At 50.8% G+C, this 20,561-nt stretch overlaps 1 protein-coding gene across 13 annotated transcripts in view; it reads right to left on the minus strand.

Annotated features, from left to right (window-relative positions):
- Positions 1 to 20,561, minus strand: part of LPIN1 (lipin 1) — a 133,508-nt gene that overhangs the window by 80,207 nt on the left and 32,740 nt on the right. For 6 of the 13 annotated variants that reach the window (XR_014839314.1, XR_014839315.1, XM_021085569.2 and 3 more), the window contains exon 1: positions 71 to 212. The exons of 3 other annotated variants lie outside the window; for them this stretch is intronic. Coding sequence is in view for 2 of the 10 variants with exons in the window: in XM_085015349.1 (XP_084871475.1) it covers positions 13,686 to 13,757 (72 nt within the window). In the remaining 8 variants the exon portion in view is untranslated. Of the gene's footprint in view, positions 1 to 70; positions 213 to 1,486; positions 2,002 to 13,685; positions 14,068 to 20,561 lie in introns of those variants that run through there. 4 more of the 13 variants (XM_085015349.1, XM_085015344.1, XM_085015354.1 and 1 more) reach the window with 3 other exon arrangements.

Consider the following 20,561-nt stretch of genomic DNA (forward strand, 5'->3'; position numbering starts at 1 on the left):
CGCCCCCAGCCCCGGGCCGCCCCTGGAGGAGTCCCACCCCTCCCCATCCCGCAGAGGCTGCGGCTCCTACCTCTGCGGCGGCCGGGGCTCGGCCGGGGCTCGGCGGGGACTCGACTCCGGAGGCGGGAGGCGGGAGGCGGGAGGCGGGAGGCGAGGTGGATCCGATTTACCAGGCGGCGCCGCGCGCGTGGCCGCCTTTGTATGCAAACACCCAGCCCGCCGCGCGCTCCCAGTCAGCGCAGCCCGGCCCCGGGGGCGGGGCGAGCTGGAGGGGCGGGGCGAGATGGAGGGGCGGGGCGAGCAGGGCCACGCGAGGGGCCTCCGGAGGGGCGAGCGACTCGGCCACTTTCAGGGCCCGCCCAGCCCCGCGGCGGAGCCTCCCTTGCAGGAAGTCCCCGGGCCGCCCGCCCCAACTTCCTAGCCTGTCTTCACTTTGCTGTGGGCTTGGACCTTAGGCTTGGACTTTCCTCTCCAAAACCAAAGTCTTAAGACTAGAGTGACATTTACCGAAGCCTCGGAGGGGAGTGGGCAGCCGGTAAACCGCTCAGAACCCCCACCCCACCCCGCCCCCAGGGCCTGCCTGCCTGTCGTCTTTGGCCTCCTCTCCCTTCGGAGCAGTGAGACCTGGGCACCTTCTTTAACCTTTCCGACCTGGCCCTCTGACCTGGCCATAGCCTGTTGGCCGTATTATGATTTACACTTAGCTTCTCACCAACGTCCGCCTGCATCAGAAGTGGTCACGTTTGAACTGAAATCCTGAACACAAGTAGCACTCAAGTCCTCCAAAGATGGGGAGGAGCCGGGCCTTCCAAAAGGCCAGAAACAGCAAGTGCAAAGGTCCTGAGGCAGCTCTCTGCCGGGCGGGAGCCTTGGGGCAGCTGAGGTGGGCGTAGCAGGACCAAACCTTTAGGGTCTTGCAAGGCAAGGCAAGGAGTTTAGATATGTCAGGAAGGGGGTTAAGCCTGGAAATTAAGTGATCGAATTTATATTTTAAAAAAACCACTTCTCGGGAGTTCCCGTCGTGGCGCAGGGGTTAACGAATCCGACTAGGAACCATGATGTTGCAGGTTCGATCCCTGCCCTTGCTCGGTGGGTTGGGGATCCGGCTTTCCCCGTGAGCTGTGGTGTGGGTCGCGGACGCAGCTCAGATCCCACGTTGCTGTGGCTCTGGCGTAGGCTGGCAGCTGCAGCTCCGATTGGACCCCTAGCCTGGGAACCTCCCATGTGCCGGGGGAGCGGCCCAAGAAATGGCAAAAAGATAAAAAATTTAAAAAATTAAAAATAAAATAAAAAATAAAAAAACCACTTCTCCGCTGTAAGAAAAATGGGCTGTAGGGGGCAGGAATGGAATCCAGCAGACAGGCTGCTACTGCAGGAAACCAGGGAAATGATGGTGGCACAGACTCATGGTGGAAAGATTTCTGATGTATTTTGGAGGCAAAACCCAGGGACTGGCGAATGTATGGGTGGAGTGGGGGTAACATACCAGGAGAGAGGAAGCGAAGGTGAAATCTTTGTTTTGAGATTCGAGGACTGAGGGTTCTTTACTGAGATGCAGAAGGAACTGATGGAAGACGCAGGCTTGAAAGGAAGCTCAGGAGTGCAGTCCTGGCCACTTTAAGTTTCAGCTGCTTTCCCAGAGATTGTGGGGACGGCCTCTGGTGTTCCTTGGAGAAGCCAGCTGGCTCTACGTAGCAGTGTGGGGTCACCTGCAATTTCCCTGTTCTCCCCATTACTGCACGGCATCTACACACGGCCCAGCTCCCAGGGAGAATTTTTTTCCAGCAGGCAATGAGGAAAAAACACCAGATCACATTTCAGTGCAAGCTGAGTCGGATTAGCCAAAGCCCTTGCCCCGCTCATCCTGCCCTGTCTGGAGTCCCCCTGGGAGGGCCCCTGCTGCGGGTTTCTGCAACCAGGCAGTCACTCGGCTGTGACTCAGCCAGGAGAGCTGAGGTGATCCCTTCCGCCAATCCCGGGACCTGCGGCTTTCAGCCCAACTCGGAAGACCAGACGAAACCACCACCGGAGATGAGTAAACTTGCCCCAGCCTCTGGAGGAGGAAGGAGGGAGGAGATGCCAGGGCAAAGCAACACAAGCATCGTGGAATCCGAAAAGGCTCAGTTTTACAGTCTGGCAAATGGAAGGCAGATGGATGCTCAACACAGATCCACTTTAAAGATGGAAATGGCCATCGGATAAAGTTCATGACCTTTGCTAACCCGAGAGCTTTAAGTGCTAGAACCCTGTACATTAAGGAGGGGCGATTCCCAGAAGGATTTGCCCAGCGCTTAGCGCAACTGTGATACAGAGAATGCGCAGCTCGCCCAGGTTCGAGACCCAGCAGGGGACACCCAGAGATGGCTGGTGATGTGTGAGGCTAACACTACAACTCCTTGAATACCTGAACTTTTCTCTGCCTATAAAAGCAACAAGGATGAGGAGTTCCTGGTGTGGCTCAGCGGGTTAAGAACTGGACTAGAATCCATGAGGATGTGGGTTTGATCCCTGGCCCCACGAGCTGCGGGGTCGGTTGTAGAGGTGGCTCAGGTCTGGTGTTGCGGTGGCTGAGGTGCAGGTGGGTGGCTGCCGCTTAGATTTGACCCCTAGCCTGGGAATTTCCATATGCCGAGGGTGAGGCCCTAAAAAGACAAAAATAAATAAATAAAACAATAAAAAAATAAAAGCAACAAGAATGATATAAACTGCCCTATTCTAGCGGCAGCCCTCCTTCTTTCTAGCCAGTGACAAGAATCTGCTATCCTGGGAATTCTGAGGTTTTCCAGATGAGCTACCTACACATTTGAAAGGGTCCTGCCAGGGGGAGGGGAGACAGAGGGGTGAACAGCCTCCTCTTCGCTAGAGTCCCAGGAAACCCTACAGGTAGGGGTGCAGTTGACTGGTCTCCTGACAGTTCTGGGGAGTGATATCAGTGGTGAGTGCTGTAGAAGCCCTGGGCAGAAGAGATACCAGAAAAAGAACAGTGAATTATTCCCCCAGGGGGGCCTGACACGGGCTCCGAGGAAGGGAGGGGATCTCAGGCGAGGCAAGGCTAGTGCTTGGCTGGAGGCCTCTGACTTCAGCACAGTCACTCCTTTGCTCCAGGGACCACCTGATGTGGCCTCACCTCCTCAGGAGGCAGAGCACTGAGCAGCCTGAAAATTGACCAGGGATGGAGCGGGTGCCCTAGGCGCCGATGGGCGCGCTAAGCAAAGCAAGTTTCCTGGGGCAAGAGGCAGGTATGAGAGGTCCTGGGGAGGCGGAGGGAGAGTAAGCCAGGACTGAGTGTCCAGGAGCAAAGCACAGAGGGCCCACCTTCCATGAGGGTGAGGATGACAGGCACAGGCTGAAGCATCCGAGAAGACAGGGAGATGAAGGGGAGTGGCTGGCAGCGGGCTGGATCTCGAAGGCCACACCACCCTAATTCCCCCTACCAGGTACACGGATTAGACAGCATCACGTACCCTCCCCTGGGCCACTGGGCCAGGAGTCCTAGGGCCCCGGCACACAGGGCAGCCACGAAGCAAGCAAAGTCCCTGGACTCAGGGTGGAGGGAGATGCCACTTCCCCAAGGGGCCTGCACTGTTGCCCCACTGGCCCCGAGGGTCCACGCTGACTTGCTCAGAGAGCAGCCATCACCCATCCCCGTTCGTGCCCTCCCCCACCTGTGCCTTCATTCAGTGCGCATCTGCTGAGTGCCCAGCTCTGGGGGCTCCTCTGGGGACCAGGCCAGTCATGTCCTCAGTGAGTATTTGGCTGGGGGCAGGAATGACAGCCAAGGGCACACATACACCTAAAAACTCTTCCCCTGTTCAGCGCCACCAGGAGCTGACCAGTTGTCCACTGCTGTGGGACTGGACCTGCTCCGCCCCCAGGAAGAAGAGCAGGCACTTGTCTGGCTCCGCTGGGCCGGGCAGGAGGACAAGATAGGTGGAAAGAGGCCAGCGTGTGCAGAGGGGGCCAGCCCCTGATGGGAGGAGGAGGAAGCCAGGTCCCATGACTACCTGGGCAACGAATGGCTCCAGCCTGTGTCCCCACAATCAAGAGGGGCTGGGACATCCTTTCTCCTCTGGCCTCACGGGGAAGATTCCTAATGAGCCAGGAGAGATGGTTTTTGCCAGGAAACTCTCTCGTTCTGTCTTCCAGGTCCAGGCCTGCAGGACCCAGGCCTCTAGGAAGCAGCCCCCAGGCCTCCAACGCTATGTCCTTGGTATATATGTCACATCTGCATGTCTGAGTTTTGCTTCACGGGCTTCGTCCTTCCCCGCTTTTTCCCAGCCGTGTAGTGAACAGGTGTCTTTCCTTTGCCGGGCCCAGGATTCCTAGTCACTCTGTTTGGTCTGGCGTGAGCATCTGCCAATCAGAATAGACACGAAGCACAGAAGAGCAGGGTCCTGCTGGATTGGAAGGTTGGGAGGGAAGGGGAGAGGAGAGACGAGGTGGCAGGAATGAGGCCATTCAGGGCACTCGGGACAGTGACTAGCAGCTGGTATTTTAATCGTTGGCAAGGCCACCGTAGCGTTTCCTAGATGAATTTACCCCAGGAAGAAAACGTATTTGGAATTTAATGGAGAAAGGCATCTGGTGTGGATTAAATGTTTCTACCCCCTCAAATGTATATGCCGAAGCCCTGACACCCAATGTGATGGCATTTGGGAGGGGAGGTAATGAGGTTTATAGACGAGGTCGTGAAGGTCCCCCCCCTCTGCTGCCGCCCCAGAAACCTGGATCCCAAAGCTAAGCCTAGTGATCCTGCCTCTGACCGCAGCAAGGAAGCTCACTCCAGAACAAAATCAGGTTCCCACGAGGAGACACCGTGCAGCCTGTTACAGCGTCCGGGGCTCAGGACCAACCCCAAGGTCATTGCTCAGCTACTAGAATTTTCGGCTGCTAGACCTCTGCACCCAGTTGAGATAATACCTACAAGGCTAAGTATAAGGGGCTTGGTCAGCTCTAAACAAGCAATCAGAAAAGCGGGAACGGACTGCATTGGCCAGCAAATTATAATAGCTGTTAGCATGCAGACTTTGAATGCCACCTGTCAGTAGCCTCCCACGCTGGCTTCTCCTTGCTGCCCCGATGCAGCCCACAGCCTCTCTAACTGTTGACCTGGGGCTGGTTGAGGAAAGTCACTCCACACTCTGAGGACTGCAAGTCCATGCTCTCATCGTCTCTTGGTCTTAGAGAAAGTGAAATAACTTGCACTGGCCATTCTCACCCACCCCTAAGGCGCTAAAGCAGTGTTTACCACGAAAACTTGTCACATGGTAGAATTGCCTGGGGAACCTTAAAACTCTCGACGCCCCAGCCAGTGTCACATCAATTAACTCCAGTCCGTGGGAGAGGACCGGGCCTCAGTACATTGTGACCCCACCCCACCCCTGCGAGATTCCAGTGTACAGTGCTGTTTACGAACCAGTTTCTAAGAGTCCATGTGCCTTCATCCTGTGTCCTTGCGGGCGGCCCGCCTCTCTCTCAAAGCCCACCCTCATCTGTCCCAGCAGCCCCCATGCCCAGGAGCAACATACAGTTTCTAATTTTTCTAAATGTCCATATAACAGAACCCACGTGAGCCGACTCAAGTAAAGTGTGTGTGTGTGTGTGTGTGTGTGTGTGTGTGTGTGCGCGCGCACAGAGCATGAGACATTGACAGGAGCCACGGATTCAGAAATGGCCTTAACCTGTAGCTCGTCTCTCTCCATCACTCTCTTTGCACTTGTTGGCTCCGCCCTCTTCCCTCCGCAGCCGCTTCCTCTGCGCCCTCCCAGGGTCTCCTCTGGGACCGGTCTGGCCGCACACGGCTCCCCATGTTGCTCTTTCCTTCACAGGACCACCTACCTCGGCTCCCCTAACTCCAAAACTTTCGGAGAGAAATCATATTCACCCCGGCCTCTTTCTCAAGCTACAGGATGAAGTCCTGGGTCACGAACACGGTGGGAACGACTCCCTTGCCTTGTCCATCCCTGGTCCAGGGCTTCCCAGTGCTGCTCGCCTTCCCGCCACATCATCCAGCAGACCCCAGACACAGTGCTCCACGATGCTGTAGCAGACGGCTTGTCAAATACCCAAGACCTGATGTCAGTGAGTGGGGGCGGGGCAGGGGGCGGGGGAGAGGAGCAAGGTGCTGTTGGGGAGCAGACAGCGTCAGCCCTGATGGGAGACGCCAGGGAGAGTGGCTCCAAGCGGGGCTCTGAACTCAGCTCCACCTCTTGCTAGCCATGGGATCCAGGGGAAGGGCCATTTGACCTCCTCGACCGTCAGTCTCCTTTTCTACCGAACTGGGATGAAACATCCATTTCCCAGGGGCGTTTGAGGGAATAACTGACGTCCAGTACTGAGTGCCGTGTCTGCTTCCCTCTGGTGAGTTTTCTAACAGAAATGAAAATTACTATCACTATTATTATTTATTAGGAACCCTTAGGAGGCTGATAATGCACGTGGTATCTGGTTTGGTCTTCAGGATGGGGAAGACGCCCTGCGGAGGAAGAGCGTGTGGGAGGAGGCGCTTCGGACTGAAGGACCTGAAGGGCAGGGAGTGGGGAGCTCGGTGCCCCGTGGCTCCAGTGGCGGGGGGGGCGACTCCCCAGTGTGAATGCAAGAAGGAATTCCTATCCGTCCTTTCTCTTCCACAGTGTCTGGTGTGCCCTGGGCCCCCAGGGAGGTCTCAGAAGATGTGTTGAAGGACCGATGCATCGCTGGGCTAGATTAAATTAGCCCAGGAAGGGGATTAACCACTCAGGGGAGTTACTGTCCATTCCCCGGGTTAGGGCACAGGTCCCTTTGTGCTTAGGAGAGCTGCATTCAATTTTCCTTTAACCCGAAGCAAAACATTCACATCGCACACGAGTCAAACCACACGCACCTACGAGGAGCATCACAGAGGACGGAGTGGCAACATCTGTCTCCTTTGTTGTCCATGGACCACTCACTGCCTTGGTAACCTCTGGCCTCCTTCTCCACCCCTTGGCCCTTCCATCTGTGAGAAGTACAAAGCTGTGGCTTAACTGCTCCTTTCTGGTGTGATGGTCAACACAAATCAAGAAAAAAATTCAGGAGTTCCTGTTGTGGCTCAGTAGTAACGAACCCAATGAGTATCCATGAGCACGCAGGTTCAATCCCTGGTCTCGCTCAGTGGGTTAAGGATCCAGTGTTGCTGTGAGCTGAGGTGCAGGTTGCAGAAACGGCTTGGATCTGGCGTTGCTGTGGCTGTGGTGTAGATCAGCAGCTGCCCCTCTAATTCAACCCCTAGCCTGGGAACTTCCATGTGCTGCAGGTGCAGCCCTGAAAAGAAAAAAAGAAAAAACCACAATAGTATCCATAGTACCTGTAACAAACACCACAAACAACAAATAATCACAAATATTTTCACACCACATCAAAGTTGTTGCAGATATTGAGAAATATCCTAGACACTCATTACTACTTAAAAACTGTGGTTATTAGCCCTGCTGCCTGGGGAGAGAACTCAGGCAGCCAGACTTCAGAAACCCAAGGATGGGAAAGAACCTGCCTCCACGGAGGCTCAGTCAAAACAACAGAGAATTTTTCCCCTTCCCACCCGACACCGCAAGCCAGCGGGAATAAGAGCAGGGTAACGGGAATAGCAGGGAGAGGAAAACATGAGCAAAGGGACCCTCCCGGAGGTCCAGTGTGAAGGGAAGCTCTAAAGCTGAGAGTCAGGTGGGTATTTCTCAGGCAGAACTACCCGGACCCCAAAACACAAGGTCTTCCAGCAGGAATTTGAAGAGTCTGGTGCACTGAGGGTTAACTATACGATAACCAACCTCGAACCCAGCCCAACTTCTACCTAGGTTAACTCACACCCCCACACTAAGGATTGTCCAGGAAGAAAAGTGGGTCCATTTCTAGAGACAGAAACAAGCTGTTTAAGTTTCTACAGTTTTACCAAGATGTCCAGCTTTCGAGCAAAAATTAGGAGGCAAATGAAAGGTAAGATACACGCTTCCAAGAGATGGCAATAAGGAACAGACTGAGGGGTGACACAGATGGTGGAACTACCTGACATGCATTTTTTTTTCTTCTACCACAAGGCCTGGTGGTAGAAGCCCCATGGATTACTTTTCCTTCACAGCTTCTCTCTCTCTCTCTGTTTTTTTTTTGGCTTTTCAGGGCCACACCTGCACACCTGCAGCATATGGAGGTTCCCAGGCTAGGGGTTGAATCGGAGCTGTAGGCACTGGCCTATATCACAGCCACAGCAACACCAGATCCAAGCCTTGCCTGTGACCTACACCACAGCTCACGGCAAAGTCAGATCTTTAACCCCTAAGCCAGGCCAGGAATTGAACCTGGATCCTCATGGATACTAGTCTGGTTCGTTTCTGCTGAGCCACAGTGGGAACTCCTGACATGCATTTTTAAAAACTGGTTAATAGGCTAAAGTCTGTAATGCATAAACTACTCAATATGGAAGCTTAAATGAGTAATTTCACTGGAGAGATGGAAACGATAAGAATCCAAGGAAAGGAGTTCCCATTGTGGCTCAGTAGGTTAAGAAGCCACAGAGTGTCGGTGAGGATGCAGGTTCGATCCCTGGCCTTGCTCAGTGGGTTAAGGAGCTGGCATTGTGGCCAGCTGTGGTGCAGGTCACAGATGCAGCTCGGATCTCGCAGTGCTGCGGCTGTGGTGTAGGCCAGCATCTGCAGCTCTGATTTGACCCCTAGCCTGGGAACTTCCATACACTGCAAGTGCAGCCTTAAAAAGAGAAAAAAAAAATCCAAGGAAAATTCTAGAAATGAAAATTATGGTAAGGAGGATGAAGACTACCAGCAGGCTCAACATAGTGAGCAAAGAGTCAAGGAGGCTGAGGTAAGATGATTAGGAACCACTCACATAGAAAGGTAAAGAGAAAAAAGAGTGAGGGAGGAAAAAAAGAGAAATAGACATCTAAGAGCTGTGGGTCAATATCAAACAATCTAACATTCATGTAGCAAATCCCAGGAGAGAGTGAGGTAGCTGGGCAGAAGAAATATTTAAAGAAATAATGGCCTAGAATTTTCCAAAATTAGTGAAAAACACCAAACCACAGATCTAAGAATCTCCAAGAACACCAAGCAACCAGGCAGAGTAAACTCTCTCTCTCTCTCTCTCTCTCTCACACACACACACACACACACACACGCACACGCACACGCACTTACACACACTCACACACATACACTCATACACCCCCAACACACACACAAACATGCATGCACATAGGCATATTATATTTGAACTACTGAGAAAGCAAAGAGAAAGTCTCAAAGGCAGCCCAAGAAAATTACACAGAGAAACAAGACAAGAATTACAGCAGACTTCTCATGAGAAACTATGCGAGAGCCAGTAAAATATTGCAGACTTTGTGAATCACGTGGTCTCCGTTGTAACTAAACTCTGCCATTGGAGCACAAAAGCAGCTTTGGACACTATATAAATAAATTGGCATGACCTTGTCCAATAAATCTTTACTTATAAGAGTTCCCATTATGGCTCAGCCATAACGAAACTGACTTGTGTCCATGAGGATGCAGTTTGATTCCTGGCCTCTCTCAGTGGGTTAAAGGATTGGGTGTAGCTGTGAGCTGCAGTGTATGTCATAGATGTGGCTCAGATCCTGCATTGCTGTGGCTGTGGCTGTGGCGTAGGCTGTGGGATACAATTCCCATTGGCCCCTAGCCTGGGAATTTCCATATGCCATGTGTGCTGCCCTAAAAAGACCAAAAAAAACCCCCACTTTATTTATAAAAATAGGTTTTGTAACCCGCATGGCATAGTTTATTAGTCCCTGATCTAAAGCAAAAATAATAACAATGCTTTGTGTGTCAATAGCATATGTGAAAGTAGAACCACAAAGGATGGGAGGGACGACTTGGGAAGGACTGTCATAAAGTTATATCCCTATATTTGACAATATTATTTTATTATTTATTTATTTGTCTTTTGTCCTTTTTCTAACAACCATATGGAGGTTGCCAGGCTAGGGGTCCAATCGCAGCTGTTGCTGCTGGCCTACACCACAGCTCACAGCCACGCCGGATCCTTAACCCACTGAGTGAGACCAGGGATGGAACCCGCAACCACATGGTTCCTAGTCGGATTCATTTTTGCTTTGCCATGACGGGAACTCCTATAATATTCTTTTAAAGTCAAGTCTAATTAAAGATATAAATTGTAAATATTTGAGAAATCACTAAAAAAAGTTACAAACAATAAGTCAATAAAAAGAATGGAATCCAAGAAAGAGTCAATTAACATAATCGAAGGCAGAAAAAGAGAAGAAAAAAACAAAGAAAATATGGCAAAATAGAAAATACCTAGTAGGACTGGGGATTTAAATGCAGCCATTGCAAAAATCTCATTAACTATACCAGTTAAGAGTGTCAGAATCAGTAAAAAAGCAAGACCTAGCTAAACATTGTTTACATTAAATATAAAGACACAAAACCATGATGGTGGACATGTCATTACATGCATTGGTCAAAACTCATAGACCTGAACAATATAAAGATACTGCTATACGTACATTTTAAAAAACAAACAGGATGTGGGAGTAAAGATGGACGCAGGCTGTGAATCCACGTGTCTTACAAATGAATCATACAACCACGCTGGAGAGGATGGAGAAGAAAGGAAGTGCCCAGCTTTGGCTGAAAGTGTTTCAACTGGATACTAAGGCTAAAGACTGAAAGAATGGGATATAAACACTTTACCCCAGTTGTAAACTGTTTCTCACAGGATAGCAATTCTGAAACGGTTTTGAGCACTAGGGTTGAGATAGAAGAAAATAGATTGTAGGTAATTTGGAGCAAAGTGTCTTGCTGTTGGAGAAAGAAGTCACAAATAATAATAAGTGCAGGAAACACTAGACTGTACCTTGTGGTCTGTATTGAAGTTAGATATGAACTCATATTTGTTATTGGGTGGATGGAGAGAGAGAGAGAGAGAGAGGCAGATAGATGTAGCTGTGTCTATACATGGCTTATTACACACATTTATTTTAACTCTCTCCATGAGGGGGACTAGAAGCAATGACACCCCAGGAGATGAGCACACACATCCACCCAGGTCTTGGTTTCTAAATACCATTTTCTAATAAAGGGACCTGCGATTAATTAGAGAACTGATTCCAGGGCCAGAGAAGAGAAGATGCAAGGTAGGCCTAGAGGATGCTGTGATACCAGAAAGGAAGAAAGTCCCAAAAGATAAGAAAGAAAAAAGAAAAAGAAAAAAGAGGGGCAAGTATGTTGAAAGAACACAGGAGCTAACCCGGAAGACCTCCCAACAGCCAGAGTTACCACTTTTCCAACAAAACAATATTATTGGATTACAACCCAAAATATTTTAAAAATCCACGAATCCATTTGGATAACTGAAGAAAGAAATACTTTGGTGGGGGTGGGAGGCAGGGGTGCAGGTAAATGTGGAACTGTCTGGAATCCACTGTCCAGGTTATCAATGAGCAAAGGTCCCCATGGGTTTGTTGAGTGGTTAATATGGTGAATCATTCTCCATGACAACCAATGTCTTAGGTCACTTGACTCTATAGCTGGATACCTAGACCATGGCAGAAGCTGCTGTCCCACCAACCTATATGACCTGCCCACCCTGGCCAGATTCATTTGCATAAAATGGAGGTTTTATAACATTTTCCTTCTTGCTTTAAGCTTTTAATTGTTCTCCAGGGCCTTCAGTTTAAAGCAGCAACTCACCAGGCCATCCTAGTGAGGCTAAGCCACCTCTGGGTTTCACCAGAAATAGCGAAGGAACGTACTTATCAACCAAATGTCATTAACATGTGGCTGGGGTGTGGCTTATGGCCAGTTACTGCTGGTTGAGTTTGAATCGATTCTCTCCACCAGCCAACCAACCAGCGCAGGAACCAGCCTGTCTAAAGCAACACCTGAGAAGCAGCAGACACTGAGCTAAGAGCCAAGCAAACAACAGTGAATCAAAAATATCTCCATCCTCACGGAGCTCCTGGATCTTAAACGGTAGTATACAAAGCTAGCTGGGGGAGAAGTTTCCAGTACAGATTCCGGGAGTTCCCTGCTGGCCTGGGGCTTGAGATTTCAGCATTGTTGCTGCTGTGGCTCTGGTTTAATCCCTGGCCCAGACAGGGCCAAAAGAAAAATACAGATTCCTATTTCCTTTCCTTTATCCTAATTTAGTTTGTCAGTTCCATTTAGAGCCCAGTCTTTTTGTTTGCTTGTTTGTTTTTTGTTTTTTAGGGCCACACCCGTGGCATATGGAAGCTCCCAGGCTAGGGGTCAAATCAGGGCTACAGCTGCCAGCCTAAGGCCATGGCCACAGCAACTTGGGATCTGAGCCACGTCTGCAGCTTACACCACAGCTCACAGCAGTGCGGGATCCTTAACCCACTGAGCAGGACAGGGATCCAACCCCAATTCTCAAGGATACTAGTCAGATTTTTTTTTAATGGCCACACCCTTGTCATATGGAAGTTCCCAGGCCAGGGACTGAATCCAAGCCACAACTTTGACCTATGCTGCAACTGTGGCAATGCCAGATCCTTTAACCCACTGCGCAGGGCCAGGGATTGAACCCAAGCCACGGCAGTTGGATTCTTAACCTGCTGCACCACAGGGGGAACTCCCAAGTGATCAGTGTTCGAGTCCATGAAAAGGCAGAGCTCCAGCCATAACTCCTCTAATCTCCACTGGGGCTCCAGGCTCCATCTCTGCAGGTGTGATGGCCTGGACCCAAAGCAGAGAAATGCGAGGCTGCCCTTGGAACATAGGTCCTTCTTGGATGTCAAAAATCACATTTTTCCTTTGTTTTCACAATCATCCATTAAAGAAAGGGCAAGAGACCCAGGGAGAGAACGTGCTTTCGGGAAATGTGCTGGCATCTTTCCTGACCAGGTGCCCCAGTGCCCGGGGGGGGCTCTGTCCACACATGCTGGCTGTTTTGCGAAGTCGCTGGCTACCTCCCTACTCCAACTCAGAAACATGACAGAACAGAAAAAGCCCATCTTAAAAGCCCAGCGACACTGCACTTCCTATCAAGATTTGTGTGCTGGTGACCTTTCACGACTCATCGCTCTGGGCATCACAGACAAGGTGGGATGCACACGGGGAAGGGGGAGCGGGAGGGGCTGGGGAGCAAAGCTGAGGGTCAGCTACTTCATGGAGGTGCCCTGGGCTTGCTTGGGTCCTGGGTGGGAATGGCAGTTCCTGTCCCTACTGCCTTGTCCTTCTAACAGGAATTAGACTCTGGAGGTTCCGGCAAGGTGCCATCATGAAGAACTCCCTGAAAATACACTCAGCATCACAGGCCAGAAAGTACATTGAAATGGCATTTCCTTCACATTTCCCGTGTGGATGAGATAAAATACGGGAAGACATATTTGTGTAAATTCGAATTTTGCAACCATGCACCATGGTTTCTCATTCTGAACAGCACTCCAGGAAAAGGGGGTAGATTACACCCAACAGGCGAGGAGACCTGTTCAGCAGCCCGGAGCCAACCAATTAACAGAAGGTAGAACTGGGCCCCCCAAGAGTCGTGTGATGGGGTTCTAGTGTCCCCACATTTCAGCCACTGATTCTCTTCCTCAGTGAGTTCATTGCGCGAGAAGCCATTGGTGGTGGTGGGGGGGCATTTTGCCAGGTCACATGGGGACACACACCTCCTTGGGCTCCGCCCTCCTTCCGCCCTTTTACCTTCGCTGCCGGCAGGAAGCCTCGTCTTCCCCATTTGGAGGCCATGTGGGCACGACCCCGTTCAACGTCCATCAGCTTCACGTGGAGGTCCCTGCTCCTGGGAACCTTGGCCTCCTGGCTGACTTTCCTCGCGCTCTCCTGGTGTCCTTGTCCCCAGCGGGCTGGGCCCCCGCCTCCTGGCTGTTGTCAGGACGCGCATGGCTGGCTCCCCAGCCCCAGTCTTGCCCTTCTCCCTGTTTCCTCCTGACGTGGCCCCTCAGGCCGCCTCCTCCCCTCCCATTGTCCCTCCTTCTCCATCGTCCTTGCCTCCGTGCCCTTTGCAAAGACTCTGGGAAGAGCTCATTGTTGGGTGTCAGGATTGTGATGACCCCACTGTGGTTATGACATCAGCACCAGGTGGTGCTTAGAGGAGGGGAGACGGATAAGAGGCAGAGGGGGCTGCATAAGGCTGCTGCGTGGAGCTGGGTGGACACCAGCCCCGGACCCAGAACAGAACCTGCTCCACCCTGGGGCTGGTCAGAAGCCTGGAGCATCTCCGCATCCCTTCCTGCAACAGGATTCTGCCTCCTTGATTTCTGAGTTCACACAAAGCTACTACTTAGAAGGGACTTGTCCTTCAGAAAGCTGTGTGCCAACGAAGTGAGAAAACACCGAGGGAGAAAACCATCTTACCCATTTTTCACAGAGCATGGAAATCTGGTGTTATCTGCTAAATATACTATTAAGAGATTTCTGTAATAGACATGAGGACAGAAAAAGCATCAATTCCAAGACATTTAAGCTATATAGGAACCCTTTGAAATGCCTAAGTCATAGACCAAAACGATGCATCATTACAGGACCACTTGTTGACTTATTGTCCAATCAATTAAAAATAGTTTTTAAATGGTGATGAAATGGAAAGGTATTATACAGTCAGAAGGGAAATAGGACACCCCTGCTACACAAGCTTCAGAGGGCTTTGCTCAGGCATGACCCTGTGAACCCAAACTTTTAGCTCAATATCAAGGACCATCTTGTGGCCCCCCCTCTTTTTTTTTGTCTTTTTACTTTTTCTAGGACCACTCCCACGGCATATGGATGTTCCCAGGCTAGGGGTCTAATCAGACCTGTGGCCACCGGTCTACACCAGAGCCACAGCAATGCGGGATCCGAGCCACATCTGCGACCTACACCACAGCTCACACCAAGGCCGGATCCTTAACCCACTGAGCAAGGCTGGGAATCAAACCCGCGGCCTCATGGTTCCTAGTCGGATTCGTTAACCACTGAGCCACAACGGGAACTCCTCTTGTGCCCCTTTCTGCCCAGTCTCTACACAGATGCTTAAGATTAGAGGGGGGTGGTTTTCTCACAAGTAATTTCCTTAGGCAAGACCAGGAAGCCTGCCACCAAATGTTATAACAAGAGTAGAAGGCAGAACTTAGAAATAGTGGGTCACAAGCCATGGGCCTTCTCATGCTTTAGGAAAATCCAGAGTTAGGGCCAGAGTTGGTCTTCCAGATGTGCACAGTCTACTCACCCATTCCCACATCTTCTTTGTTTTTTTGGTTTGGTTTGGTTTGTTTGGTTGGTCGGGTTTTTGTTTTTTTGTTTTTTGTTTTTTTCGTCTTTTTAGGGCCGCACCCGCAGCATATGGAGGTTCCCAGGCTAGGGGTCCAATCGGAGCTACAGCTGCTGGCCTACACCACAGCCACAGCAACGCAGGATCTGAGCCGAATCTTTGACCTACATGACAGCTCACGGCAATGCCAGATCCTTAACCCACTGAGTGAGGTCAGGGATCAAACTTGCATCCTCATGGATACTAGTCAGGTTCGTTACCACTGTACCACAACGGGAACTCCCTACACACATCTTCTTTGGATGGTGATTCTGAATCTTGATGGAAAACTCAAATGTGTAAGGCCAGTCCTTACAAGAAAGAGAATTTTTTCTTTCATCTCTAGCTCATGGTAGCTTGGCTAGATTTGTGGTTACTGTAGAGCCCTAAAAAGAATATTCTCCTGTTAAAAGGCTGGGCAGTAGGTTCTGGTAACTGCATGAGATTTGTAGATTGCCCTGGTGACTTGTCACTGTGCAACTCAGCACCTTTCGGTAAGTCATGTGCAAATCCAGCACATTCTGTCCTGTAGAAGAGGACGCCATTGGAAGCAGCAGTATGGGAAATATCTACAAATCACTCCAACCAAATGAGACGCTCTTCCGTAGTTTCTCCAGATCATTCCAACCCATCCTTACCAATATTTGGAGGCTAAAAAATATTAACTTGCTTCTTCAATTGTGATTCTAATCTTTTTTTTTTTTTTTTTGTCTTTTTAGGGCCACACCCATGGCATATGGAGGTTCCCAGGCTAGGGGTCAAATTGGAGCTGTAGTTGCCAGCCACAGCCACAGTAACCCCAGATCCTAGCTGCATTTGTGACCTACACCACAGCTCAGGGCAATGCCAGATCCTTAACCCAGTGAGAGAGGCCAGGGATCGAACCTGCATTCTCGTGGATACTAGTCAAATTCGTTTCCGCTGAGCCACAATGGGAACTCCATGATTCTCATCTTTAAAGTGTACAGTATTCTGCTGAGACATGAAGCCAGCATGTTCACGGCTACAAGACGCCAGCCTCAGGAGAAGAGCCTGAAGCTTTGCAATTCCTCAACCATGAGCTATGGGGCTGCACAGACAGAAGACTGCTGGCCTGAAACAAAGGAGGTCATCTTTCCTGGTTTTCTCTGCAGGTCACACCACACTCACAAAACCACCTTCGGTGCTGGCCTTTGTGCCTGAGAGCCATATGATGGCCCACAGCTGTCTGCAGAGAGTGACCCAGTGTGAAAGGCGAGGCCAAACCACCCACCAAGTATAAGAAGCAAAGCAGCTTAGCCTGCAAAAGAAAAGCCAGTGGAGGGACTGGGAGATGGGGAAGCGGACGCCTAATGCAAGGACAGGACCATATTTGCCTGTAGGTTCCAAAGGGTCTGAAGGATGAAAGTGGGTGGGTTTCAAAAAGACCTGCGCAGAGACGATCTGGGAGCTCCCGACTGGACCCCCAGGCTGTGGAGGGTTCTGGACGGGAGGCAGCAAGTTGAACTCTGATCCCTAACTGCTCCTCCCAGCCCTCACCCCCTGCATCCCCTCTCCCCCTTTTTCTCTCCCCCTCCCAGAATGAACTGCTGTATCTTTTGCATAACCAGTTGGAGAATTCTGGGCTCAGCCTCGCTGCATTCCCCCTCCCCCCAGCAGCCCGAAGAGGACCAGTGGTCTACGCAGAGATGGGCAGGTGGGGCTTGGATTCTGTGGTGCCAGACTGAGTTAGCTGCCACCCCCACCTCCTGCCCCCTAAAGAGGATGACTGGTTCCAGGAAATCTCCAGGTTTGGTGAAACAGAGAAGGAGAACCAGGCTTCAGGCTTCTGCCCCCAAGAGGAGAGAAGGGACACGAGCACTCTGTTTAAAAGGATTCTGAGAGTAAGCCAGTTCCATATAAGGTTTGTCAAATGAATAAGAAAACTAAAGTGCTCTGTGAAAAACCATGGTCATCCACATAAGGCACATAGAGTCCAATTAAAACAAGGTAATGGGCTTCAGAAGAAAGACGGCGATCATTTCCAAGTGAAAGACCAAAGTACACCTGAAGAACATTATGTTGGGGGCAGAGGGCAGGGCATAAGGACAGGCAAGGAATGAGATGCATTTATTTTTCCTCCTAACGAGGAAAAAGAAAGGCGAACATAACCTCCAGGAAAAACACACTTCCTCCCAAGAAATTCTCCAGATCTAAGAAAGGCAGAGTCTGAATACAGAGCAAACTCAAATGGTGAGATTATATATAAAAGGCAGAGTATAATAAAGGAGAATGTATTTGCATATGATGCTTGAAAACCAGCTGGATTCTTCTCTACCAGTAAGTCCACAGGATGATAAGTGAAGGAGATATATAACTAGTTGGGTGGGGTAGGAATGGGAACTGGGGCTTTAGTTATGAGCTGGCATTTCCAAGCTGATTTTCTAGAAACAACAAGGCACATGAAGCATTTTGATAAAAACTTTCAAAAATTAATTTCAACCTAACTAGTCACTTCCCCTCTGCACAAAATGAGCTCTCTGTCCAGGAAGACATTTTTAAAATCCCTTTTCAAACCTAAAGACAGAAAAGGAATAAGCAAAACAATGTTGCACGTTAACTGTGACAGGATAATCTAGAATTCTAGGAATTGTTGCTTTTGTTACAAACAGGGCCATCAAAGCACGTCTTGGCCAAGAGGGAGGCTTCATGTGACAAACTGTACCCTGGTCCCTCGTCTGAGTTAGATGATTACGCAGTTTGGGTGAACATTTCATTGCTCAACTCTTCCTCCAGAATTTACGGCCTTTGGCCTTGAATGAACCTCAGCGTGTGTGTGTATGTGTGTATTGGCGGGGAGGTGGGGAATGGAGATGGGAGTTGTGCTGGTGTGTATCTGGGGGGTTCTGAATTTCACAGCCAGCTTCTTCAAATTGAGAGCTGGTCCAGGGGAGCCTTCCTTCAGACATTCCTCGGGTCCATGAAGAATTCAACACTGGCTTCTCTGGACCAGGGAGCCCCATGGACCTCCATCAGGGCACAGTTCTCAAAGCTTTGTCACTGCATCATGTCACATGCCTCTCTCTCCTCTACTGGCTGGTGAGCCCTTCAAGCAAAAGACTAACCACCCCACACTCATCACTGTGCCCAGGGCACCCAGCACATGTATTTGCACTGTAACTAGGGGACAGAGACAAAGATGTTGAGTCCTACTCTGCACTGTTGTATGTCTCCTTCATTTGGGGTTTTCTCATCACTAAGCATTTTTGGAATTTTTTTGCATTTTTTTCCACTTTATTTCTTTGTCTTCTTTGATTTACAATGTTGTGCCAATTTCGGCTGTACAGCAAAATGATGCAATCATGTGAATATATACATATTATCTCATATTATCTTCCATCATGGTCTATCCCAAGAGACTGGAGCTGTACAGTAGGGTCTCATTACTTATCCATTCTCTCTTCTTTTAGTCTTTTGTCTTTTTAGGGCCACACCTGCAGCACATGGAGGTTCCCAGGCTAGGGGTCCAATCGGAGCTACAGCTGCCGGCCTACACCACAGTCACAGCAATGCAGGATCCGAGCTGCATCTGCGACCTACACCACAGCTCAAGGCAACACCGGATCCTTAACCCACTGAGCGAGGCCAGGGATCCAAGCCATGTCTGCAACCTACCCCACAGCTCACAGCAATGAATACGAGATCCTTAACCCACTGAGCAAGTCCAGGGATTGAACCTACATCCTCATGGATGCTAGTCAGGTTCGTTTCTGCTGAGCCAGGACGGGAACTGCTTATCTCTTCTAAATGGAATAATTTGCATCTACTAACACCAAATTCCCTCTCCATCCATTTTTGGGATTCACGAACCTACCTTCGAAAGATAACAATCTAAAAATAACCGAAAGCTGTGACAGTAGAAGTTCCACCAGGAAACCTGCCTACATGGCCTCACCCACCTCCCCATGCTGTACACAGTCCCTGGGTAATTCTGTCCCCCAGGGAGACCTCAGTGACCTTGATCTAGGATTGACCCGTGGTTCCCGACTTCCAGGCCAGACCTGCCCCTCGGCTCCAGATCATGCATTCAGCTACCTTCTGGACACTTCCATTTGGATGGGCCACAAGCCCATCACACTCAGCCAGGCTAACGATGAACAATTCGTGGGTCTCCCTGCCCCCAGCCTCACCCCGTGATACCCATGAATGAGCAGATCTGACATGGCACCGCCTGCTTAAGGCCCGGCCATGCCAACCCCCCGTCCATTACCGTGACTTGTAGGGTAAAGTCCAAGGCCATCAGAAAAGCAAGCGAGCCCCCTCCCCATCACTGGCACCCCACTTGCTTCTCCCCCATGGCCCTCCCCCACGTCCCCCTCTTCCAATCACACGATCCAGTTCTCACCCCCTGCCTGGCCAACTCAGGCCTCTTTCACGACTCTGTATAAAAAGACTCACTTTCTCTTGGGAGCTTTTTTTCTGAACTGCTTCTAACCTCCCCGCCCACCCACGCTGCGCTATAAACTGTCATCTCTTCTCCCGCCTGCCTTGCGGGAAAGAGCAAACGCCCCCAGTGCCTACTGTCTGCTGATGACCTGCTAACGTACCCTCGAGGAACCGAAGCGCAGAGGATCGGAGAACCTGCCCAGTGTCACACAGGCCCTGCGTGGCAGAACTGTGACCAGAACTCCAGAGTCCTAATCCAGTGCCCCTGCTGAGATGGTAAAGATTTTGCATCATTTTGCCCTTGAAGCAGAAACTTCTCACTTGACATTTTACTTGGTTCCTGTCCAGTGGGGGCCCCCGGCGGGCCTGGGGGTAGAGGCCCTGCTGACTGCCTCTCCTTCCCAGCCTCTCTCTCTCTCTTTTTTGCTTTTCAGGGCCACCCCTGCACACCCATGGCATATGGAGGTTCCCAGGCTAGGGGTCCAATCAGAGCTGCAGCTGCCGGCCTACACCACAGCCACAGCAAAGTGGGATCCGAGTGGTGTCTGTGACCCACACCACGCCGGATCCTTAACCCCCTGAGCAAAGCCAGGGATCGAACTTGCATCCTCATGGAGACTAGTCGGGTTCAGAACCTGCTGAGCCACAGCGGGAACTCCAGCCCCTCTTATACACCATAGCCAATGCCCTGCACCTTAGGCCGGAGGCTGAGCCTGAAAACCTGGTGGCTGTGGGCTCTGGCCCCCTCTCTGGAAAATGGGACCTGGCCATGGACAGCAGCCTCGGACACCAGCGCACTCCTTCCCCCGGCAGAGCCGCTCACTTACCAGACTCCCTGCCCCTCCCCTCCATGGAGGACGGCTCCCCTC

The sequence above is a fragment of the Sus scrofa genome, chromosome 3 (assembly GCF_054392235.1).
Source record: "Sus scrofa isolate SSC_HxYL_T2T_F1_AM1 chromosome 3, Sscrofa_HxYL_maternal_Yorkshire_Landrace_v2.0, whole genome shotgun sequence".
NCBI lineage: Eukaryota > Metazoa > Chordata > Mammalia > Artiodactyla > Suidae > Sus > Sus scrofa.